Here is a 26,602-nt window from a genome sequence, read left to right on the forward strand (position 1 = left end):
GTACACAAAGCCAGACACAAAAGGACAAATAATATGTATGATGACACTTATATGGAATATCTAGAATAAGCAAATCCATAGTCAGAAAGTAGACTGAGGTTACCAAGGGATAGCGTGGGGGTGGGGAAGAAGGGAAGTAGGGAATTATTACTTAATAGGTATATAGAGTTTCTGTTCTGGAAAAAAGTTTGGTAATGGATGGTAGAGATGGTAGCACCACACTGTAAATGTAATTAATGCCACTGAATCCTACACTTAAAAATGGCTAAAATGGCAAATGTCATGTTCAATGTTATTACCATAATTTAAAAAAAAAAAAAAAAAAAAAAGACAATTTTCTAGTGGCTCCTATTCCAGGTAGAGAAGCAGAAATCCCTTGAAATGTGCTAAACCTTACCCTACTAAATACTTTCCAGACACTCTGACTATACATTCTATTACTCATTTCATATTCACATCCTCATATACCTCAACAAAAGTGAACAAAAATAAGACCAACAAGATTCTCAACTTGTGCCAGAATTTTTAAGAACAGAGACTTCTCATTAATGGTTTTAGTCAAGAATGAGAGCACAGTAATATAGAAAACTCAGATTTATTTGTTAGGCTATTACAAACACAAAACAATTCTTCTTTGAAGTACTTTGAGTACTTTAACTTGTTTCACTTGTTCTGTTACACAAAATCACCTAAGGGGTTGGAAATTGAAGGATATAACCTAAGAGATTATAACAGAAAAGACGAGAATTTTGTGAGCTAAACATGGTGAAAAAAACAAAAACTAGTCAGAATGACAACACTTGTGTGTTTTAGTGGAAGTATGTGTGGCTGGGATGTTTCTGAAGACTACCTAGAGATGACTGAATTAATTAACCCTGGGCCCCAAATTAGTAAAAGACCCCCATCCCTGTAGAGAATAAACAGAGAGGCTAGGAATCCTCTGAGGTACCTTTCTCTTTTTTTGTCTCTCTTTTTAGATCCCCAAAGGATAAATTCAGCCTCTGTCTTCCACACCTAGTCTACCTCTACCTCCAAGTTGCTGGGTATTTTCACCATGTAGGCCCGCTAGCTTACAAAAGAACCATACAGTGAAGGCAGGAATTATAGGCCTGCTCAGAGAATACACAGACACTGAAAGTTTTAGACTCAATGATAAACTACAAATACCCTCTTGATTAAGTTAATTCACCTTTGTTAATAAAGGTCACAAGTTTCTTCTGCTGGTGACAACTTGCTGTCTCAGTATAGTCTGTCCCAAGAAAGAACTGATTCAGGTGAATTTTGGAGAAGGAAAAAGATTTTCATCAATCCCCACTCCACTGTATAAGAAGAACCAAGTTCTCTTCTACAATAATGGTCCAAATCTGAAAAACAAAAGGTTTACAGTGTTTATAGTAACAGTAATTATTTATTGAATGTCTACCCAGAGAGCTAGGGGACTTAAATATCATTATTTGCAATAATCCTACAAAGGAGTTATTGACCCCATTTTACAGATGAGGAAACTGAAGATCAGAGAGGTAATATGCCTTGCCCAAATGCACACCATCAAAGAGCAGTACAGTGTGATTTCATGTGCCTTCTCCTTTACTCCATATCACACATTGAGAGGTCCTAGTTGGTTAATATAAAATTTCCATTATCTTGAAATTTTTAATGGTTGCTTAAACCTCTAATTATTCCTTAATTCATACAATTTTAAATGATCAAAAATTTACAGACATTGTTTGGAATTCAGGGTCAATTATCCAGATGATGAACGTATATAAACTTTATGAATAAAATCTCTGCCCCTCAGCTCTAGTGTAAATAAACAGAAAACAAACCATCAGCTCATTAGAAAGTCTGTGCCTATTTTACGGTTCTTGCACCATTACAGAATATCCTGAGAATTCTCCCCAGGAAATCAGTAACATTCCATTTGTGTAACCGTTAATGACATAGCAAATGAGTTTCTCAAGATTCTTGTTAGAGTCACTGGTGTTCTTTGAAGAATCTATTTTTCAAGAATTAATATGTGAAAGCCATAAGATCAAAAAATCTGGTTTCTAGTTTCAATAAAACAACTACTAAATAAGTATCAATGAATTGAACAAATCAACATGCTATAAAGAATGAGATTAGCTTTCCCACGAGGTAGAATAGTAAAGTTACTGACTTATGGAACTACGAGAGCTGAAAACTGAAGTTAACAGAGCTCCGGTGATGAATGTGTGATTTTCACTACTTCAGATGAGATACTGCTAACTTTAAAATATAGAGCTACCAGGATAGAAGAGAATGTTGTAGAAATAAAAATGAAATATTTAGGGAAAGAGACATAAATTGCAGAACGCTAAGAGGTTATTTTCTGATAGTTCCACTGACAGGATCTGAGAGGAAAGCAAAGATACAGTGTCTCAATTCATGGGTGGTATAAGAAGCAATGTTATAATAGTCAAACTGGCAATAATTTGGAAGGTAACTGGAACTTAGAAGACTGAGTCTAACGGATATAAAATGGAAGATGAGTACAGGAATTAAAACATGACTGGAAGAAAAACCAATGATTGTTTAGGGTTCAGAACTCAAAATATACCAGAACAGAAGAAAGGGAATTTTGAAATATTTACCATAGCAGAGAATAAAGAGGGATCTCACAACTTAATTGGATGACTGACAATGGTAGAACATTCAAGTAAAATACATAAATCTTGCCATGATATTATTATGTACTTTAATAAAATAAAAGGATGTGAATATAAGTGACATCTCAAAGACTAGGTTGGGAACATAGCTAATATTAAAGAAAATAATGCTTTAAAGAAACATTATAGGAGGGAAGAGGCACAATTTAACAATATAAAAACAATATGATATGATTCATACATCTAAAAAACAGCTGAGATTCTCAAGCTGGTAGAGAACAATATACTTCTCAGAGTGATGAAGCAGAAAATAAATACTTAGGTACAAACTTTAGGCAAAGCTCATGAGAATGTGTGAGAGAAAACTGGCAGTGAGTTCTTATGTGGACCAAGAAAAGATGACAGTAAACAACTTGGGAAATAATGACTTTTGGACAACTGTACCAACTTACTATAGTTTGGTAAATTATCCTTGTACACTAAGGTGTCTGAGACCTCTGTGTCCCCCATTATTTTCCAGAGGAAGGAAATCAACATAAGATTATGATTATAGTTCTTAAACTCAGTTTGGAATGAATTCTACTTTCTCCCTAAAGTGAAAAGCAGTGAGTTGCAGCAAATCTCTGCTTTGTGTTTTTTGATGAATGTGTTAAGGTTTCAAACATCACAAGTGGGAGAAGGTGACTCAAGAGCAGACCAGGACATGATCTCAGGTTCTGCTGCTCCCATCCAAGCCAACCAGGGATCTCTCCATTTTTGAACAAAGGGCTGATATCATTCTTGAAAGTTCACTGAAGATGAGTCTTTGTCTCTTTCTTCTATGGACTCTGAATGCCTAGCATAGTGCTTGTCAGATGGTAGGAGTTCAGGAAATGTTGAACATCACCATGTTTGCAAACATTCATTTCTTAGGAAATTTAGAAAAAGTAAAAACTTGATAGCAATTTAAATTGAAAAACAATTTTCAATTAATTTCAGAAATGGAAAATAACATTTTTCCAAACTGCTAACTACATAGAGCTAGCTCTCTTGATTTATGGGGAAAAAAAATTAATTATATCACATGATTTTCATGTTTAGGGACAAGGGAGAAAATCAGCTACTCACCTTAAAGCAGCATAAGTCATTTTCAGTGATCAACATCTGCATCCTCAAATTGTCCAGCAACGGTTGGTGTAGTATCTACCTCCATACCATCTGAAGAAAAAATTAGTTTCTGATCAACACTATACTAAGCCCTTCAGATTAAGCTGTCAATTTATATTTCAACTAGAAGGAAGCTAGTGCCCTCTGCTGGTAAATGTTATTATTTTCTTCTATCAAGAATAACATGGCACAAACTAAGGAAAATGCTACTTGTGGATTTAGGTCTAGCTAAAATTAGTCTATATATTTACTTCTCAATCTCAAACTAAAAGAACACTAGGTAGGAGCTTTCAAATGCAGTAACATCAATAATTCATTCTTCACAGAACTGCGCTAAATATTTACTGTGAGACTTTTTTAAAGTCCTGTATGAGTCCTGTCCTCATACAGCTTACAAACAACATAATTCAGGAGAAAAAACAATAAAGGTTCTTGCTTAGCTTACCTGTTTTTCTCAACTCATTAAAAAAAAAAAAGTGGGGAAAGGGAGACAAGAAAAATTAGCTGCTTTCTCAATTTCCTCACCTCCCATTTCTCAAACCTCAACTCTTCAACCCACCACAAACTGGCTTCTGCCATTCCCTTGGTTCCCTACCACCTGGACATACACCAGGGCATGCAAATATAACACACATGTCTAAACTGAACCCATCCTTCATGTAAAACCTGCCTGTCTTTCCAAACAGTCCCCATCTTGCTTAAGGGTACCACTCATTTGCCCAAACCAGAAACCCCTAAATTTTGTTGCTTCTATCTCTTAAATCTTTCAATTCCTTTCACCTTCACTGCCACTATCAAATTCAGGACCATCTCTTCTAATTTAATATGCATTTCACTTAACAGTGTTTCTGTTCTTTCCTCCTCCTTCATTATTTTCCCTCTCTAAATAGTTCTTCATATTACAGCCAGTGTCATCTTCTAAAACACTAATCAAACTAAGATCTGGCCCCAGCTCACCATTCCAACTTTATCTGTTGCTGTAATAACCATCCGTTGCACTCAAAGTTTCAGCCATATTGAACTACTTTCAGTTCCCCAAAGCCAAATATCTCTTGAACCTTTGCATGGCTGATCCCTTCTCCTCACCCTGTGTCTCTCCCTGTATGCAAGCCCCCTTTACCTGGGACATTCCTATTCATCTTTCAGATCCATGTATAGATGCCACTTATGCCAGGAAGCTTTGCCTGACTATCCAGGCTGGGTGGAGGACCCACCTCTAAGATTGCACGGTTTCCCAAGCTTCCCCTATATCACTTTGTACTTTAACTGCCTAATTAGTTAATGTATTTTTCTCTCCACTAGAATGTCATTTATATGAAGTCAGTAACCTCACTCTCTTGAGCACTGCTGTATTCTATGCACCTAGCACAGTAGCTCAATAAATACCTCTTACATAAATAAACATCTGAAGCGCTGAAATGCCATTAGTAGACAGTGTGTGTTTAATTGGCAAAATGAGTGATGTAGATACTCAGGACCTCAGAGGATGGGGATGCCATAGGTTGAAGAAGTTTTATATATAGGCAACTCCCAATGTGCTGAAACATGAATACAAAATCCAAACAGCTCACTTTAGCAAGTTTACAAGGTATAAGACACATTACATAAAAAGTGTTGTGATCTTAAAATCATCTGCTAAATCATTAACTCAGGACTTTCACAATTTAAAAACAAAAAAACAAAAAAACCAAAAAACACCATCTATGATGAAAGGCTTTTCAATATCCCAGAACACTCTCCAGTTTATCACAGAGTTTGGTATACCACTAGAAATCACCCGAGCTATCTCATTCTAAAGCCTATGTTTGAGGCTCATCAGCTAGGGCTTAAAATGGAGATAAACCTAAGGGATAATAGTGAGACCCAAGGCTCAAACTTTTCCAAATTCTCCCAGAACTTCAGGACTCCCTTAACAACGTGTTATGATGAGATATTGATCTCATCAGCATTATGAGAGAAAACGGAATGTACCAATGAGAGAAAAATTGTTAAGTCTCTTTACAGAACATCCTTCAGTCACTGAAGTGTAGAATTGTTAAGATATTGTAACAACATAAAAAATACATACACATATTTGCACATATGTTTATATATACATACATATTTATATACATGAAATACATGTAAGATGCAAGAAGCGCTTTCAAAAGTGTCTGGTATATATTATTTATACATACTCATTCATTGAATCCTCTCACCACTTAATAGCTGTGTGACTTCAAATTATGTAGCTTCTCTGCTTCAGCTTCCTCATTTGTAAAATGGGGATCATAATGGCATCTACCACATAGAGTTCTTGGAAGGATTAAGTGAGTAAATATGTGTAATTTGCAAATGCATAAATTAGGTTCTGGAACATAATCAGCACCATCTAAGTATAGTAGGAAAAAGACAGGGAACACTTGAGGCAAAGACAGAGTTGTCTCTTCAGAGTCAGAGTAGAGAGTTGAATTTTATATGGTACGCATCAAGGGTCATTCTTATACAGGGGGTAACATATAGAGGGTTCTCAGAAGATTAGTATGGCACAGTGAACTGGAAGAGGGGCTGATGAGGTGAGAAATCAAGGAGGAGGCTACTATCAAACCAGTAATGAGAAGAAAAGAGCCCAGGTTACGAGGACAGAGGTAGCAATAACAAGGAGATATGAAAGCCATTTCAAAAGAAAATTCCATGGAATTCAGAATTGGACTAGATAGGAAAATAAATGATGAAAGTTGAGTCTAAAAGGTACTTCAAGGTTCTAACAGAAACAGGATACTTAAAATGGGAAGCGTGTCTGATAGGGAAAATAGTCACACACAAGCTTACAAACAAAAAAAACTGGAATATAAACATTTAATGCCACTTGTTCAAGGTCCATAAGTTTGTGACAAGAAGGGAACCCAAGTTGCTTGAATGCCACCTCCTGCCTTGCCCTTTAAATCAGTTGACTATCCTTGTTTTGTATATAATCACTCAGGAATTCATTTTTAAAACGAAAATGATAGTAATGGTATGTGTACATATACACACATAAGCAAACAGGAAAAAAAAGACTCAAAGGCTATGCAACAGAAAATTAACAGTTCTCTCTCTCGCTTTGATTTTTTTTTTTTTTAAGTAGTTATCTCTTGGTTAGAATTCTACTGGTTTTTTTTTTTTCCCCTTTTCTTCCCTGCCTATGCACATTTTCTAAATTTTTGACTATGAACATGGACTATTTTTGTAGTTAAGGAAAAAAGTCACAAAAAGAAACTACATAAGAATTCCCATTCTATATAACTCTACATTTTCCTCCTACACTATAAAACGTTAATTCTAAGATTTCTCTTAGAATTTCCAAGATTTCTCTGTCTTAAGACTTTCCAAAAGAACCTATATATCTCTCCATAACTTCTCTTGTCCAAGTGCCCATCTGACTGTTCACAACTGAAGAGAAAGAAGGACACTCACCTTCATAATCTCTTATTGAGTCTTCTGTCCGGACCCCAGCCATGTTATACTGGCTGCTCACAGACTGAGAAAGCATTCCTTCTAATCTCTCTAATGTGGCTTGGCCTTCTGCTGTTAAATGTGATAGTCCTTCTTCATAGGTGTAAAATGTAGGGATGTCCCCCTGCCCTTGTTCTAAACAAACAAAAAACTTTTTAAGCTATTATAGAACAATTGAAAAAAAAAACAACGGATAATCAAAAATGTGTTTACTGAATATAAGGCACAGTGATAATAGGCTTCTATGAAATACTTTTCAACATTCATTTAACACACATAAACAGGTCATCTGTTGGAGATAGAGATGCAAAGAAAATGTCCCTACCCTCAAAGATGAGAAGGGATTCCAAGAGATAATGAGCCAATAAACAGCAATTCCAAAAGAGTCACATGTCCAGGGATTAGAAGGAAAAGAGGGTGTTCCTGAGGTCAGGGAGTCCTATATTTTCCCAGGGTGGGAATTTTACAGGTTAAACGCAAATTAATTCAATATTAATTTGTATTGAAGGAATTTTTTTCTGATTAACATACATGCTCCTTTTAGAAAATCAGAAATTCTGGAAAATATAAAGAGGAAAAAAGAATAAAAATCTCTCAAAAATCTCAGCAAAGATGAGGATGTATTTAGATACGTGACCAGGAATCCCAGAAATGAGTCTGTCTCAGGCTAGGAAGTGGGTACATATGGAGAAAAAGCTCAGGATACCCAGACTGTTATGTGTGAGACTAGTGGGGAAGGAAAGGGATCAGCAGGCACCTCAAGCTATAAGACTGTCCCAGGCCAGCTGTATTCTGGTCTGGGGAGGCAAGGGGAAATATTCTTAGAGTAAATCAAGTATGGTTCTGGGAAAAAGAAATGACCTTGGCAGTGAGCAGTGAGAAGAAATATGTTAAATAAAGACACAGATGATACAAGTTCTCAAGGGATAGAGAGGGCTTGTTTTCTGGGAGTAACTGCCTTAACATACTCTCCTGCCTACCCACTTCCTTATTTACCATTTTCTTTCCATCCACTTGTCTCTATCTGTTTTTCTCCTCCAATAATCTCTATTTTTTACCCTCAAGCTTGAAAAGCCCATACATTTTCCCATTTGTCTGTTCCAAAGAGTTTAGACATAAGTTGTGCCATTCACTTTTATGAATAACCACACCATATTGGGTGTTTTAGAGAGATATAAAGAACTATATCTCTATCTCTAGTACAAACAGATGCTTAAAATGAAACACATTTTTTAAAAATGAAAATGAAAAGAAGTCTTTAAAAAATCCATTTCACTCACCATGTGCTTCCACATCATACTCTTCTCCATCATAATCATCTGAATCTTCATCCTCAGGATCTGGATGTAAAGCCTGGCATTCACACATTGCAGTGAACATTGCTTCCACTGGACAAGTAAATGAAACTGTAACTAGTATTTTCTCTGATCAATGTACAATAAAAATTTAATAATCATCAGTGCAAATAAATTTAATGGGTAGACAAGAAGTATACTAGAGTCACAGTATTTATAAAACTTGCCAAATTCTAAGTAGGATTGATTGCTACAATACTTGATGGCAATGGACAAGTCACAAAATAAATATTTGAAATATTATGGAGATCTTTTCATGGCTGCTCGAAATATTATGAAATATTATGGAGATCTTTTCATGGCTGCTCGGATTTTCAGAGAAAAATGATCAGAGTCCTGGTGAGATAGCTGGTATCATGGTGAATGAAGCCCCTCTCAACTGTAGGCTCTCCCAGCTATCCTGATATCATCTATTTTGGAATTGCTTTGACTCCTCTGCCACCCATCTGATGAAACCCAAAGCACATAGCATCCAATCAATAAAAACAACCAGAGTCCTACATCCATACATACACCAGGTAGTGTGATGTTTACTATACTCTCATTACATTCACAACCTTTGATATTAATAATTATCTAGTCCTCAATGATATTACAGATGCTAAAATAAAGAAAAAGCAATAGAATGGAAGTAATGGTAAAGGTGAGTGTTTGTGTGCATGTGTGTGTGTCCTGATGGAGGGAATACTTGGTACATAAAGGGAAAAAAATCAACACCACAGAATACTCACATGCTGATTTATCACTAGGCACAAATCTAAACTCAGCAATAGGTTCATCATCATCATCACTGTCTTCCTCTTCTTCATCAGCAACAGATTCTTTTGATTCTTCTTCTAGAGAAGGAATAAAAGTACCTTTTAATGATGTTGTTTGATTTTTTTTTTTAAACAAGCCTCAGAGGATTTCCTTAAGGACACTACTGAAATCTCTAAATACAGCAATTCAATTTTTACTCCCAAGTATAAGAACATAGTTATGCTAGTGATAAAAGAGGCTCTGGATAGTCTCTTGTCTGGTTACACTGTGCTTCACTGAACTCTAGGGACCCCAGGGTACCATCAGGGGCCATGGTGGGTGTGTGGAGAAGCCCAAACAGTCAGGGCTCTAGTAAGGAGAGTTCCACTGTCATCTGTTTTATCTTTCATCTTGAAATAAAGGGTTCGGCAACAGCTTGTAAACCACTGATGTGATTCATCATCAGCAATTTGCAGATGAGAAAACTAAGGTCCATAAAAGTTAACTGACTCAACAGATAAATTAACAAAGGCTGTAGACAAGAAAAAAAGATAAAAGTGTTCAATAAAGCACATGCTGCTGGTGAAAGTTGAAACAGCTTAAAACCATTCTGGAAACCTGCATATCCTACTACCCAGCAATTCCTCATCTAAGCACATATTTTGTAGAAAACTTTCATAGAACATAAGGAGTTTGCACACAAATGGATAGTATATTAAAGTACTGTATATATTTATGATATGAAAATATTTGATATGAAATAGATTTCACAAAGATTTGATGTGAAAATAAAAAAACAAAATTAATGTTCATAAAAAAGAAAATAGGTATTATAACCTGGTCATATTACATACTGTTATAAATAAAGCAGTTAAAAATGAACATGATCTATATGTATCAATATGGATAAATTTTTAAAATATAACTGAATGAAAAAACTAGTCGCAGAATATGATACCAAGCAAATTTTTAAATATGAAAAACTATTACAGGGAGTTTGGAAATGGATGGTAGTGATGACAGCACATTATTGTGAGCATAGACAACAGCACTGAACTGTATAGGTGAATGCAGTCAAAAGGGGAAACTTTAGGATGTGTATGTTACTAGAATAAAAACTGAAGGATAAAATATAGGACTATACAACATGCCCTAGTGTAAATGAAGGACTATAGTTAATAGTACAAGTATAAGAATGTTCTTTCATGAATTGTAACAAATGTATAACACTAATACAAGGTGTTAATGATAGGGAGGTTTATGGGAAAAAAATAAACCTAATGTAAATTATGGATGATAGTTAATACTATTTTAATAATCTTTCATCAAATGTAACAAATGTTAACTACTGTTAAAAAAAAATAGAACAATTATAGACAAAGTGTTATCTACAATTGTAAAAAATGTTCCACACCAATGCAAGGTGTTGGTGGTGGGGTGGGGTATGGGAATCCTTATTTTATGCATGATTGGTCTGTAAACCCACAGTGTCTCTAATAAAAAACATTTAATTAAAAACATTATATTGCTTATGGATAGACACATATTCAGCAAAAGTATAAGAGCATGGACAGGAAAGACAGACCACCTTTAGGATAATGTTTAGCTCTGGAGCCAGAGAACAGGGAATGAAATGGAGAGGGGTACAAAAAAAAGATTTCAACAGTATTCCTATAGAGTAATTATGAAAAAAATGTTAGAATTTATGCTGGATATTGGATAATGGAAAAATTTTTTATTCCTCTCTATGCTTTTCAGTATGTTTGTATTATTTCATAATGGAAAAAAACATATAGGTCAGCAAAACATTTAAATAGATCCCCACAGCATGAAAAAAATGTTCAAAGGTTTATTAATCTTAAAAATATAAATTAAGTGTTTTTATTAAAGTTACCATTTAAAAAAATGTTAATAATTCTCCATGTTGATAAAGATAAGGTGGAAAGGTACACTACTACTGAAAGTGTAAACTGATGCAATTTGACAAAATATGTTACGGGCTTTAAAAATGTTGATTACTTTTAATGAAGTAATTCTACTGACAGGAATCTGTTATTGGGGGGTGGGGAGGTTAGCCACTAAATCTTTTTGTTTTTAAACTTTTTTTTTTAACTTTTATTTTTATAATATAAAAGACATACAAGTTTACTGCAGAATAATTAGAAAATATGGATAAAAGGAAAAAAACCCAAATGGTCACTATTAACAGTTTTAAATAACAAATTAGTAGGACTTTTTCTGTCCTGTGTGCGTTATTATATTGTTAAATTAGACAAAGTATGTACATTCTCTGTATATAAGTAAAATAGTAAAAAAATACTAAATTCTAAATAATTGAATAAAGTATGGTTCGATGCATTTTAAAAAACAAAAATGGTATACTGTTAATTATTTTATAACTGAATGAACATAATTTTTTAAATTATAAAAGTAAATATGCTGCTGTAAAAAAAAAAAATCACTAGATTCAAAGGAAAAATTAAGTCCATGCCCCTCAAGTTTCTCTCTCCAGAAAAAAGCACTATTAACAATTTCTTTTATATTCTCAGGAATCTACTGTAAGGCAATAAATAGAAATGTAATATAGTAGTTTTACAAACAGGAAAAGAAAATACAACCATCACCATCACTTGACATTTCATGCTTGATCATAGTAGTGGCTGCTATCCTTCAGTCTCTTTAAACCTTTCTAATACAATCCCCCTCTTTTTTTTAAAAAATGAAATTGAGGTCAGAGATGAAAATTTCTTAACTAACATAGTCTTTTTATTCAGTGTACTTTTCCCCTTAATTAGTATTTATTCAGACTCTATCTTCCTAGCCTTTTCTCTTGACATGTACCTTTGCCCTATGCCAATGTCCCGGCCTTTCACTCCAGTATTCGGTAATTGACTGACAGGAGTACCTCTCAAGTTTTCCATTTCTATGAATGAATGAATGCTTTATACTAAACATAACATAAAATACTCTTGTTACAAAATCACAGTTGCACTTACACAGATGGAAAGGGAACTTTGTGCCTACCACCTCCTCATTTGGAAGTCTTATTTTACTCCAAGGGCAAGAGCCTGGAAAATGGATATTTATTTTTCCTTACCCTCTCAAACTTCATTAGATTTTTATCTATGTTTGGTCTCTTTCCAATGGCAAGAATTTGAAATCTTACAACAAAAATATTTTCAGAGAGCTGAAACAGTCATTACCACGAGGTGAGGAGGCAGGGCTTGCCAAAAGCCCTAAAAATTACTAAACAATTAGTGTCATGACTGAATAAAAATGTCAGATTATATCAGTCATATTAAAATTCCAATTTGAAGGAACAACAGCTCAACAGGCAAACTCATGGGATTGTCTCTTGTACACTATTTTGAAGAAAAGCAACCCATTATTTTAAAAGCTAAAGTTTATTAAAGATATGAAAATATTCTTTCAATCCCAAAGTTCTGCATTTCTATGAAAGATGAACATATTAACTAACACAATATATTACATAAACTTCTCATTTAGTTGCACTTATAAAATCAAAAGCAAGTTTATATTTGGTATCTAACTGTTTCTCATTCGGAATTCCTACAACCCATGGTCAACTTGAAACATCAATTTTTTTCTATCTTTCTTACCCATTTTTTCAACGTCTTCACTAGATTTTTATGAATCTTTGGATATCTCTAACAGCAGAACTTGGGAATTCTATAACTCATAGTTTCCCAACCTTGGTACTACTGTGCTGTTGGGCCAAATAATTCTTTGTTGTGGGGGCTGTCCTATGTATTGTAGGATGTTTAATAGCATCCTCGGCCTCTACCCTCTAGATGCAGAACACCCCTCCCCGAAGTCATGACAATCAAAAATGTCATTGTTGACTGTCTCCTGAGGGGCCAAAATCATACTCCATTGAGAACTACTGCTATAACAAAACAGAAAATTGTTCTATGCTAAACTCTAGAAAGCACTAACAATACTGAACCAAGGACTTAAAGGTGCCAAATATAAATGCTTTTAAAGTGTACAATTAGTTATTCATAAACTTTGGAGAACTCTATGTTATGTAAATATATCTCAATAAAATTGCACAAAAAAATAAAAGAAAACAAGAGAATAAACATTTAAACTTAAGAGGAAAATTTAGAAATGCAAATCCACAATAACTGAAGAATTCTAAATGTAAAACTTTACAAATTAAAGGCTGACACATACAAACGAATGCCTATATAAGAACTTCAAAGTGTAGAAATTATTTCACTGGCTGAAATTCTGCTTAACAAACTATTATCCAAAGTGGGTTAATGGCTTGACAATTACCTTGCTTATTATCAAAGACTATTTTTTAATATATAATTTGCTACCAAAGAAAATGCGAGATTAAATCACATCATACATACCTCCAAATTTGGCATTCACCATAACATACAAATGCTCTCGCGGATAAGCACTTAGGTCCCTGGACACAGCATGTAAACTAATGGTGGGGTATTCCAGAGAGAATCCTAATCCAGAGCCATCTAACCAAGACAGGCGGCTGAAAAACATGTTTTCAGTAGATTATTTTTAGGAAACTAAATCCTAATTTAGCATCTCAAAGTTTATAAAGGTTAAGTTCAGCTTAGACATCTTCATGCATGTGAATAAATTTAAGTTTATCGTTTAGAATTATTCTAAAATAAGAAAATCCAGCAGTAGGAATTGGATTTTCTTTAAGACCAATGCTGTTCTCTTTTCTTTTAAGTATAAATTAGAATAGATTTGAAATGCAATCTTTCTAAGTCACATGTGTGTTTCTTTGACTTTCATGCATAATTTTGAATGTTTACAGGCTCCCTCTTTGCTTTTACAAATTCTCATCTGGCTAACACCCAGCTTCTCCATGAACCCTCCCTCCAACTACTCTAGTCCATAATGATCTCATCATTTTCTAAACTACACTTATGCTCAATAATATACCATTTAGCACTTCATTCTTGGTAATGAAATTTATATGTACCCTAATAAAATATGAGCTACTTGACAACAGAACCTGTCATATTCCTTTATATAACATTCTTCAAAACCATTAGCATAGTGCTCAGCAGGTAAATACGCAATAAAAACCTGGTAATCATGAATTTTCCCACTAATTCTACAATAAATGACATATACATAAAATCTGTAATCACTCTCATTTAGGTATTTAGTTAAGAAAATCATTATCACCTTAAAAGATAAGACTATGAAGCCTTTCATTTATTCTGCAGCTTTAGGAGAAATCCAGGGATGAGCAACCTCTAATTCTCCCTTAAATGTGGCCAAATGCAATTATCTTACTGGTATAACAGAGGAAACATATCAATCAAAATCAGTATGTTGAGTTCGAGTGGGACTGGTTAATTTTTTGGGCAATACTTCACCCATCTGGAACTGTACCACTTAACAACAACAAAGTAAGCAAAAGATCCTGAAGAAGCCACACACAAAAAATGTTAATTCAATAAAAGCTAATATAATATAGCAGTTGAATAGGGCTGGAGGGGCCTTGGGGGAAAATAGGGAGTGACTGTTAATGGGTACAGGGCTTCTTTCGGGGTAATATAAATATTCTAAAATTGATTGTGGTGATGGTTGCACAACCCTGTGAATATACTAAAAATCAATGAATTGTACACTTTAAATGGGAGAATTGTATGCTATGTGAATCATCTCAATAAAGTAGTTATTTAAAAAAAAGTTAGATTGTTAAATTACAGTCAATGTTCTAATACCTAGGCTAAATGAGAGGCTTGGGAGGATTAAGATATGGGTAAATTGTATACAACCACTCATAAAAGTAAATGCCGAGAAAGCTGCGATGGCAGACTGGTGAGCTGTAAGTTTTAGTTACTCCTCCAGGAAAGTAGGTAAAAAGCCAGGAACTGCGTGGATGGGACACCACAGAGCAATCTGACTTCGGGCATACTTCATACAACACTCATGAAAATGTCGAACTGCTGAGATCAGCAAAATCTGTAAGTTTTTGCGGCCAGGGGACCCGCGCCCCTCCCTGCCAGGCTCAGTCCCGTGGGAGGAGGGGCTGCCAGCTCCGGGAAGGAGAAGGGAGAACTGCAGTGGTAGCCCTTCTCAGAAACTCATTCTACTGATTCATACTCCAACCATAGATAGACTGAGACCAGACACCAGAGAATCTGAGAGCTGCCAGCCCAGCAGAGAGGAGACAGGCATAGAAAAAAAAAATAACGCAAAAAACTCCAAAATAAAAGCAGAGGATTTTTGGAGTTCTGGTGAACACAGAAAGGGGAAGGGCGGAGCTCAGGCCTTGAGGCGCATATGCAAATCCCGAAGAAAAGCTGATCTCTCTGCCCTGTGGACCTTTCCTTAATGGCCCTGGCTGCTTTGTCTATTAGCATTTCAATAACCCATTAGATCTCTGAGGAAGGCCCTTTTTTTTTTTTTTTTTTTTTAAACCTTTTTTCTTTTTCTAAAACAATTACTCTAAGAAGCCCAATACAGAAAGCTTCAAAGAATTGCAATTTGGGCACGTCAAGTCAAGAGCAGAACTAAGAGAGCTCTGAGACAAAAGGCAATAATCCAGTGGCTGAGAAAATTCACTAAACACCACAACTTCCCAAGAAAAGGGGGGTGTCCGCTCACAGCCACCATCCTGGTGGACAGGAAACACTCCTGCCCATCGCCAGCCCCATAGCCCAGAGCTGCCCCAGACAACCCAGTGTGACGGAAGTGCTTCAAATAACAGGCACACACCACAAAACTGGGTGTGGACATTAGCCTTCCCTGCAACCTCAGCTGATTGTCCCAGAGCTGGGAAGGTGGAGCAGTGTGAATTAACAAAGCCCCATTCAGCCATCATTTGAGCAGACTGGGAGCCTCCTTACACAGCCCAGCAGCCCAGAACTGCCCTGGGGGGATGGCACTCACCTGTGACATAGCACAGTCATCCCTCAACAGAGGACCCGGGGTGCACGGCCTGGAAGAGGGGCCCACTTGCAAGTCTCAGGAGCCATACGCCAATACCAAAGACTTGTGGGTCAGTGGCAGAGACAAACTGTGGCAGGACTGAACTGAAGGATTAGACTATTGCAGCAGCTTTAAAACTCTAGGATCATCAGGGAGATTTGATTGTTAGGGCCACCCCCCTCCCCAACTGCCCAGAAACACGCCCCACATACAGGGCAGGCAACACCAACTACACACGCAAGCTTGGTACACCAATTGGGCCCCACAAGACTCACTCCCCCACTCACCAAAAAGGCTAAGCAGGGGAGAACTGGCTTGTGGAGAACAGGTGGCTCGTGGACGCCACCTGCTGGTTAGTTAGAGAAAGTACTCCACGAAGCTGTAGATCTGATAAATTAGAGATAAGGACTTCAATAGGTCTACAAACCCTAAAAGAACCCTATCAAGTTCAGCAAATGCCACGAGGCCAAAAACAACAGAAAATTATAAAGCATTAGAAAAAACCAGACGATATGGATAACCCAAGCCCAAGCACCCAAATCAAAAGACCAGAAGAGACACAGCACCTAGAGCAGCTACTCAAAGACCTAAAGATGAACAATGAGACCATAGTACGGGATATAAAGGAAATCAAGAAGACTCTAGAAGAGAATAAAGAAGACATTGCAAGACTAAATAAAAAAATGGATGATCTTATGGAAATTAAAGAAACTGTTGACCAAATTAAAAAGATTCTGGATACTCATAGTACAAGACTAGAGGAAGTTGAACAACGAATCAGTGACCTGGAAGATGACAGAATGGAAAATGAAAGCATAAAAGAAAGAATGGGGAAAAAAATTGAAAAAATCGAAATGGACCTCAGGGATATGATAGATAATATGAAACGTCCAAATATAAGACTCATTGGTGTCCCAGAAGGGGAAGAAAAGGTAAAGGTCTAGGAAGAGTATTCAAAGAAATTGTTGGGGAAAACTTCCCAAATCTTCTAAACAACATAAATACACAAATCATAAATGCTCAGCGAACTCCAAATAGAATAAATCCAAATAAACCCACTCCGAGACATATACTGATCACACTGTCAAACACAGAAGAGAAGGAGCAAGTTCTGAAAGCAGCAAGAGAAAAACAATTCACCACATACAAAGGAAACAGCATAAGACTAAGTAGTGACTACTCAGCAGCCACCATGGAGGCGAGAAGGCAGTGGCACGATATATTTAAAATTCTGAGTGAGAAAAATTTCCAGCCAAGAATACTTTATCCAGCAAAGCTCTCCTTCAAATTTGAGGGAGAGCTTAAATTTTTCACAGACAAACAAATGCTGAGAGAATTTGCTAACAAGAGACCTGCCCTACTGGAGATACTAAAGGGAGCCCTACAGACAGAGAAACAAAGACAGGACAGAGAGACTTGGAGAAAGGTTCAGTACTAAAGAGATTCGGTATGGGTACAATAAAGGATATTAATAGAGAGAGGGGAAAAATATGGCAAACATAAACCAAAGGATAAGATGGCTGATTCAAGAAATGCCTTCACGGTTATAACGTTGAATGTAAATGGATTAAACTCCCCAATTAAAAGATATAGATTCGCAGAATGGATCAAAAAAAATGAACCATCAATATGTTGCATACAAGAGACTCATCTTAGACATAGGGACACAAAGAAACTGAAAGTGAAAGGATGGAAAAAAATATTTCATGCAAGCTACAGCCAAAAGAAAGCAGGTGTAGCAATATTAATCTCAGATAAAATAGACTTCAAATGCAGGGATGTTTTGAGAGACAAAGAAGGCCACTACATACTAATAAAAGGGGCAATTCAGCAAGAAGAAATAACAATCGTAAATGTCTATGCACCCAATCAATGTGCCACAAAATACATGAGAGAAACACTGGAAAAACTAAAGGAAGCAATTGATGTTTCCACAATAACTGTGGGAGACTTCAACACATCACTCTCTCCTATAGATAGATCAACCAGACAGAAGACCAAGAAGGAAATTGAAAACCTAAACAATCTGATAAATGAATTAGATTTAACAGACATCTACAGGACATTACATCCCAAATCACCAGGATACACATACTTTTCTAGTGCTCACGGAACTTTCTCCAGAATAGATCATATGCTGGGACATAAAACAAGCCTCAATAGATTTAAAAAGACTGAAATTATTCAAAGCACATTCTCTGACCACAATGGAATACAATTAGAAGTCAATAACCATCAGAGACTTAGAAAATTCACAAATACCTGGAGGTTAAACAACACACTCCTAAACAATCAGTGGGTTAAAGAAGAAATAGCAAGAGAAATTGCTAAATATATAGAGACGAATGAAAATCAGAACACAACATACCAAAACCTATGGGATGCAGCAAAAGCAGTGCTAAGGGGGAAATTTATAGCACTAAACGCATATATTAAAAAGGAAGAAAGAGCCAAAATCATAGAACTAATGGATCAACTGAAGAAGCTAGAAAATGAACAGCAAACCAATCCTAAACCAAGTACAGGAAAAGAAATAACAAGGATTAAAGCAGAAATAAATGACATAGAGAACAAAAAAACAATAGAGAGGATAAATATCACCAAAAGTTGGTTCTTTGAGAAGATCAACAAGATTGACAAGCCCCTAGCTAGACTGACAAAATCAAAAAGAGAGAAGACCCATATAAACAAAATAATGAATGAAAAAGGTGACATAACTGCAGATCCTGAAGAAATTAAAAAAATTATAAGAGGATACTATGAACAACTGTATGGCAACAAACTGGATAATGTAGAGGAAATGGACAATTTCCTGGAAACATATGAACAACCTAGACTGACCAGAGAAGAAATAGAAGACCTCAACCAACCCATCACAAGCAAAGAGATCCAATCAGTCATCAAAAATCTTCCCACAAATAAATGCCCAGGGCCAGATGGCTTCACAGGGGAATTCTACCAAACTTTCCAGAAAGAACTGACACCAATCTTACTCAAACTCTTTCAAAACATTGAAAAAAATGGAACACTACCTAACTCATTTTATGAAGCTAACATCAATCTAATACCAAAACCAGGCAAAGATGCTACAAAAAAGGAAAACTACCGGCCAATCTCCCTAATGAATATAGATGCAAAAATCCTCAACAAAATACTTGCAAATCGAATCCAAAGACACATTAAAAAAATCATACACCATGACCAAGTGGGGTTCATTCCAGGCATGCAAGGATGGTTCAACATAAGAAAAACAATCAATGTATTACAACACATTAAAAACTCGAAAGGGAAAAATCAATTGATCATCTCAACAGATGCTGAAAAAGCATTTGACAAAATCCAACATCCCTTTTTGATAAAAACACTTCAAAAGGTAGGAATTGAAGGAAACTTCCTCAACATGATAAAGAGCATATATGAAAAACCCACAGCCAGCATAGTACTCAATGGTGAGAGACTGAAAGCCTTCCCTCTAAGATCAGGAACAAGACAAGGATGCCCGCTGTCACCACTGTTATTCAACATTGTGCTGGAAGTGCTAGCCAGGGCAATCCGGCAAGACAAAGAAATAAAAGGCATCCAAATTGGAAAAGAAGAAGTAAAACTGTCATTGTTTGCAGATGATATGATCTTATATCTAGAAAACCCTGAGAAATCGACGATACACCTACTAGAGCTAATAAACAAATTTAGCAAAGTAGCGGGATACAAGATTAATGCACATAAGTCAGTAATGTTTCTATATGCTAGAAATGAACAAACTGAAGAGACACTCAAGAAAAAGATACCATTTTCAATAGCAACTAAAAAAATCAAGTACCTCGGAATAAACTTAACCAAAGATGTAAAAGACCTATACAAAGAAAACTACATAACTCTACTAAAAGAAATAGAAGGGGACCTTAAAAGATGGAAAAATATTCCATGTTCATGGATAGGAAGGCTAAATGTCATTAAGATGTCAATTCTACCCAAACTCATCTACAGATTCAATGCAATCCCAATCAAAATTCCAACAACCTACTTTGCAGACTTGGAAAAGCTAGTTATCAAATTTATTTGGAAAGGGAAGATGCCTCGAATTGCTAAAGACACTCTAAAAAAGAAAAACGAAGTGGGAGGACTTACACTCCCTGACTTTGAAGCTTATTATAAAGCCACAGTTGCCAAAACAGCATGGTACTGGCACAAAGATAGACATATAGATCAATGGAATTGAATTGAGAATTCAGAGATAGACCCTCAGATCTATGGCCGACTGATCTTTGATAAGGCCCCCAAAGTCACTGAACTGAGCCATAATGGTCTTTTCAACAAATGGGGCTGGGAGAGTTGGATATCCATATCCAAAAGAATGAAAGAGGACCCCTACCTCACCCCCTACACAAAAATTAACTCAAAATGGACCAAAGATCTGAATATAAAAGAAAGTACCATTAAACTCTTAGAAGATAATGTAGGAAAACATCTTCAAGACCTTGTATTAGGAGGCCACTTCCTAGACTTTACACCCAAAGCACAAGCAACAAAAGAGAAAATAGATAAATGGGAACTCCTCAAGCTTAGAAGTTTCTGCACCTCAAAGGAATTTCTCAAAAAGGTAAAGAGGCAGCCAACTCAATGGGAAAAAATTTTTGGAAACCATGTATCTGACAAAAGACTGATATCTTGCATATATAAAGAAATCCTATAACTCAATGACAATAGTACAGACAGCCCAATTATAAAATGGGCAAAAGATATGAAAAGACAGTTCTCTGAAGAGGAAATACAAATGGCCAAGAAACACATGAAAAAATGTTCAGCTTCACTAGCTATTAGAGAGATGCAAATTAAGACCACAATGAGATACCATCTAACACCGATTAGAATGGCTGCCATTAAACAAACAGGAAACTACAAATGCTGGAGGGGATGTGGAGAAATTGGAAGTCTTATTCATTGTTGGTGGGACTGTATAATGGTTCAGCCACTCTGGAAGTCAGTCTGGCAGTTCCTTAGAAAACTACATATAGAGCTACCATTCGATCCAGCGATTGCACTTCTCAGTATATACCCGGAAGATCGGAAAGCAGTGACACGAACAGATATCTGCACGCCAATGTTCATAGCAGCATTATTCACAATTGCCAAGAGATGGAAACAACCCAAATGTCCTTCAACAGATGAGTGGATAAATAAAATGTGGTATATACACACGATGGAATACTACGCGGCAGTAAGAAGGAACGATCTGGTGAAACATATGACAACATGGATGAACCTTGAAGACATAATGCTGAGCGAAATAAGCCAGGCACAGAAAGAGAAATATTATATGCTACCACTAATGTGAACTTTGAAAAATGTAAAACAAATGGTTTATAATGTAGAATGTAGGGGAACTAGCAGTAGAGAGCAATTAAGGAAGGGGGAACAATAATCCAAGAAGAACAGATAAGCTATTTAACGTTCTGGGGATGCCCAGAAATGACTATGGTCTGTTAATTTCTGATGGATGTAGTAGGAACAAGTTCACTGAAATGTTGCTATATTATGTAACTTTCTTGGGGTAAAGTAGGAACATGTTGGAAGTTAAGCAGTTATCTTAGGTTAGTTGTCTTTTTCTTATTCCCTTGTTATGGTCTCTTTGAAATGTTCTTTTATTGTATGTTTGTTTTCTTTTTAACTTTTTTTTTCATACAGTTGATTTAAAAAAGAAGGGAAAGTTAAAAAAAAAAAAAAGAAAGAAAAAAGACAAACAAGGAAAAAAAAAAAAAAAGATGTAGTGCCCCCTTGAGGAGCCTGTGGAGAATGCAGGGGTATTCGCCTACCCCACCTCCATGGTTGCTAACATGACCACAGACATAGGGGACTGGTGGTTTGATGGGTTGAGCCCTCTACCATAAGTTTTACCCTTGGGAAGACGGTTGCTGCAAAGGTGAGGCTAGGCCTCCCTGTATTTGTGCCTAAGAGTCTCCTCCTGAATGCCTCTTTGTTGCTCAGATGTGGCCCTCTCCCTCTGTCTAAGCCAACTTGAAAGGTGAAATCACTGCCCTCCCCCCTACGTGGGATCAGACACCCAGGGAAGTGAATCTCCCTGGCAGCGTGGAGTGTGACTCCCGGGGAGGAGTGTGGACCCGGCGTCGTGGGATGGAGAACATCTTCTTGGCCAAAAGGGGGATGTGAAAGGAAATGGGATGAGCTTCAGTGGCAGAGAGATTCCAAAACGAGCCGAGAGATCACTCTGGTGGGCACTCTTACGCACACTTTAGACAGCCTTTTTTAGGTTCTAAAGAATTGGGGTAGCTGGTGGTGGATACCTGGAACTGTTAAACTACAACCCAGAACCCATGAATCTCGAAGACAGTTGTATAAAAATGTAGCTTATGAGGGGTGACAGTGGGATTGGGAATGCCATAAGGACCAAACTCCACTTTGTCTAGTTTATGGATGGATGTGTAGAAAAGTAGGGGAAGGAAACAAACAGACAAAGGTACCCAGTGCTCTTTTTTACTTCAATTGCTCTTTTTCACTCTAATTATTATTCTTGTTATTTTTGTGTGTGTGCTAATGAAGGTGTCAGGGATTGATTTAGGTGATGAATGTACAACTATGTGATGGTATTGTGGACAATCGAGAGTGCGGTTTGTTTTGTATGACTGCGTGGTATGTGAATATATCTCAATAAAATGATTAAAAAAAAAAAAAAAAAAAGAGAAGGCCCGTTATGAAGAAAATAATTGCTTTGTGAAAATTTTCAAAACTATCAAGAAATAAAAATATCGTTTAGGTCTGAAAAAAAAAAAAAAAAAAAAAAAATCATACACCATGACCAAGTGGGGTTCATTCCAGGCATGCAAGGATGGTTCAACATAAGAAAAACAATCAATGTATTACAACACATTAAAAACTCGAAAGGGAAAAATCAATTGATCATCTCAATAGATGCTGAAAAAGCATTTGACAAAATCCAACATCCCTTTTTGATAAAAACACTTCAAAAGGTAGGAATTGAAGGAAACTTCCTCAACATGATAAAGAGCATATATGAAAAACCCACAGCCAGCATAGTACTCAATGGTGAGAGACTGAAAGCCTTCCCTCTAAGATCAGGAACAAGACAAGGATGCCCGCTGTCACCACTGTTATTCAACATTGTGCTGGAAGTGCTAGCCAGGGCAATCCGGCAAGACAAAGAAATAAAAGGCATCCAAATTGGAAAAGAAGAAGTAAAACTGTCATTGTTTGCAGATGATATGATCTTATATCTAGAAAACCCTGAGAAATCGACGATACAGCTACTAGAGCTAATAAACAAATTTAGCAAAATAGCGGGATACAAGGTTAATGCACATAAGTCAGTAATGTTTCTATATGCTAGAAATGAACAAACTGAAGAGACACTCAAGAAAAAGATACCATTTTCAATAGCAACTAAAAAAATCAAGTACCTCGGAATAAACTTAACCAAAGATGTAAAAGACCTATACAAAGAAAACTACATAACTCTACTAAAAGAAATAGAAGGGGACCTTAAAAGATGGAAAAATATTCCATGTTCATGGATAGGAAGGCTAAATGTCATTAAGATGTCAATTCTACCCAAACTCATCTACAGATTCAATGCAATCCCAATCAAAATTCCAACAACCTACTTTGCAGACTTGGAAAAGCTAGTTATCAAATTTATTTGGGAAGGGAAGATGCCTTGAATTGCTAAAGACACTCTAAAAAAGAAAAACGAAGTGGGAGGACTTACACTCCCTGACTTTGAAGCTTATTACAAAGCCACAGTTGCCAAAACAGCATGGTACTGGCACAAAGATAGACATATAGATCAATGGAATCGAACTGAGAATTCGGAGATAGACCCTCAGATCTATGGCCGACTGATCTTTGATAAGGCCCCCAAAGTCACTGAACTGAGCCATAATGGTCTTTTCAACAAATGGGGCTGGGAGAGTTGGATATCCATATCCAAAAGAATGAAAGAGGACCCCTACCTCACCCCCTACACAAAAATTAACTCAAAATGGACCAAACATCTCAATATAAAAGAAAGTACCATAAAACTCCTAGAAGATAATGTAGGAAAACATCTTCAAGACCTTGTATTAGGAGGCCACTTCCTAGACTTTACACCCAAAGCACAAGCAACAAAAGAGAAAATAGATAAATGGGAACTCCTCAAGCTTAGAAGTTTCTGCACCTCAAAGGAATTTCTCAAAAAGGTAAAGAGGCAGCCAACTCAATGGGAAAAAATTTTTGGAAACCATGTATCTGACAAAAGACTGATATCTTGCATATACAAAGAAATCCTCCAACTCAATGACAATAGTACAGACAGCCCAATTATAAAATGGGCAAAAGATATGAAAAGACAGTTCTCTGAAGAGGAAATACAAATGGCCAAGAAACACATGAAAAAATGTTCAGCTTCACTAGCTATTAGAGAGATGCAAATTAAAACCACAATGAGATACCATCTAACACCGGTTAGAATGGCTGCCATTAAACAAACAGGAAACTACAAATGCTGGAGGGGATGTGGAGAAATTGGAACTCTTATTCACTGTTGGTGGGACTGTATAATGGTTCAGCCACTCTGGAAGTCAGTCTGGCAGTTCCTTAGAAAACTACATATAGAGCTACCATTTGATCCAGCGATTGCACTTCTCGGTATATACCCGGAAGATCGGAAAGCAGTGACACGAACAGATATCTGCACGCCAATGTTTATAGCAGCATTATTCACAATTGCCAAGAGATGGAAACAACCCAAATGTCCTTCAACAGATGAGTGGATAAATAAAATGTGGTATATACACACGATGGAATACTACGCGTCAGTAAGAAGGAACGATCTCGTGAAACATATGACAACATGGATGAACCTTGAAGACATAATGCTGAGTGAAATAAGCCAGGCACAAAAAGAGAAATATTATATGCTACCACTAATGTGAACTTTCAAAAATGTAAAACAAATGGTTTATAATGTAGAATGTAGGGGAACTAGCAGTAGAGAGCAATTAAGGAAGGGGGAACAATAATCCAAGAAGAACAGATAAGCTTTTTAACGTTCTGGGGATGCCCAGAAATGACTATGGTCTGTTAATTTCTGATGGATATAGTAGGAACAAGTTCACAGAAAGGTTGCTATATTATGTAACTTTCTTGGGGTAAAGTAGGAACATGTTGGAAGTTAAGCAGTTATCTTAGGTTAGTTGTCTTTTTCTTACTCCCTTGTTATGGTCTCTTTGAAATGTTCTTTTATTGTATGTTTGTTTTCTTTTTAACTTTTTTTTTCATACAGTTGATTTAAAAAAGAAGGGAAAGTTAAAAAAAAAAAAAGAAAGAAAGAAAAACAAGGAAGAAAAAAATGATGTAGTGCCCCCTTGAGGAGCCTGTGGAGAATGCAGGGGTATTCGCCTACCCCACCTCCATGGTTGCTAACATGACCACAGACATAGGGGACTGGTGGTTTGATGGGCTGAGCCCTCTACCATAAGTTTTACCCTTGGGAAGACGGTTGCTGCAAAGGAGAGGCTAGGCCTCCCTATATTTGTGCCTAAGAGTCTCCTCCTGAATGCCTCTTTGTTGGTCAGATGTGGCCCTCTCTCTCTGGCTAAGCCAACTTGAAAGGTGAAATCACTGCCCTCCCCCCTACGTGGGATCAGACACCCAGGGGAGTGAATCTCCCTGGCAACGTGGAATATGACTCCCGGGGAGGAATGTAGACCCGGCATCGTGGGACGGAGAACATCTTCTTGACCAAAAGGGGGATGTGAAAGGAAATGAAATAAGCTTCAGTGGCAGAGAGATTCCAAAAGGAGCCGAGAGGTCACTCTGGTGGGCACTCTTACGCACACTTTAGACAACCCTTGTTAGGTTCTAAAGAATTGGGGTAGCTGGTGGTGGATACCTGAAACTATCAAACTACAACCCAGAACCCATGAATCTCGAAGACAGATGTATAAAAATGTAGCTTATGAGGGGTGACAGTGGGATTGGGAAAGCCATAAGGACCACACTCTACTTTGTCTAGTTTATGGATGGATGAGTAGAAAAATAGGGGAAGGAAACAAACAGACAAAGGTACCCAGTGTTCTTTTTTACTTCAATTGCTCTTTTTCACTCTAATTATTATTCTTGTTATTTTTGTGTGTGTGTGCTAATGAAGGTGTCAGGGATTGATTTAGGTGATGAATGTACAACTATGTAATGGTACTGTAAACAATCGAAAGTACGATTTGTTTTGTATGACTGCGTGGTATGTGAATATATCTCAATAAAATGATGATAAAAAAAAATAATAAAAAAAAAAAAAAAAAA

At 36.6% G+C, this 26,602-nt stretch overlaps 2 protein-coding genes across 2 annotated transcripts in view; one reads left to right on the forward strand and one right to left on the reverse strand.

Annotated features, from left to right (window-relative positions):
* AQP11 (aquaporin 11) overlaps positions 1 to 26,602 on the forward strand; it is a 53,204-nt gene that overhangs the window by 22,818 nt on the left and 3,784 nt on the right. The window lies entirely within an intron of this gene.
* Positions 580 to 26,602, reverse strand: part of CLNS1A (chloride nucleotide-sensitive channel 1A) — a 32,278-nt gene continuing 6,255 nt past the window's right edge. The window contains exons 2-7 of the mRNA XM_037840809.1: positions 13,723 to 13,859; positions 9,334 to 9,438; positions 8,528 to 8,635; positions 7,209 to 7,382; positions 3,735 to 3,824; positions 580 to 1,364 (exon numbers count right to left, since the gene is read on the reverse strand). Of these exons, the coding sequence (XP_037696737.1) occupies positions 3,757 to 3,824; positions 7,209 to 7,382; positions 8,528 to 8,635; positions 9,334 to 9,438; positions 13,723 to 13,859 (592 nt within the window). The 3' untranslated portion in view covers positions 580 to 1,364; positions 3,735 to 3,756. The remainder of the gene's footprint in view (positions 1,365 to 3,734; positions 3,825 to 7,208; positions 7,383 to 8,527; positions 8,636 to 9,333; positions 9,439 to 13,722; positions 13,860 to 26,602) is intronic.

This window comes from Choloepus didactylus, chromosome 6 (genome assembly GCF_015220235.1).
Source record: "Choloepus didactylus isolate mChoDid1 chromosome 6, mChoDid1.pri, whole genome shotgun sequence".
Classification (NCBI taxonomy): Eukaryota; Metazoa; Chordata; class Mammalia; order Pilosa; family Megalonychidae; genus Choloepus; species Choloepus didactylus.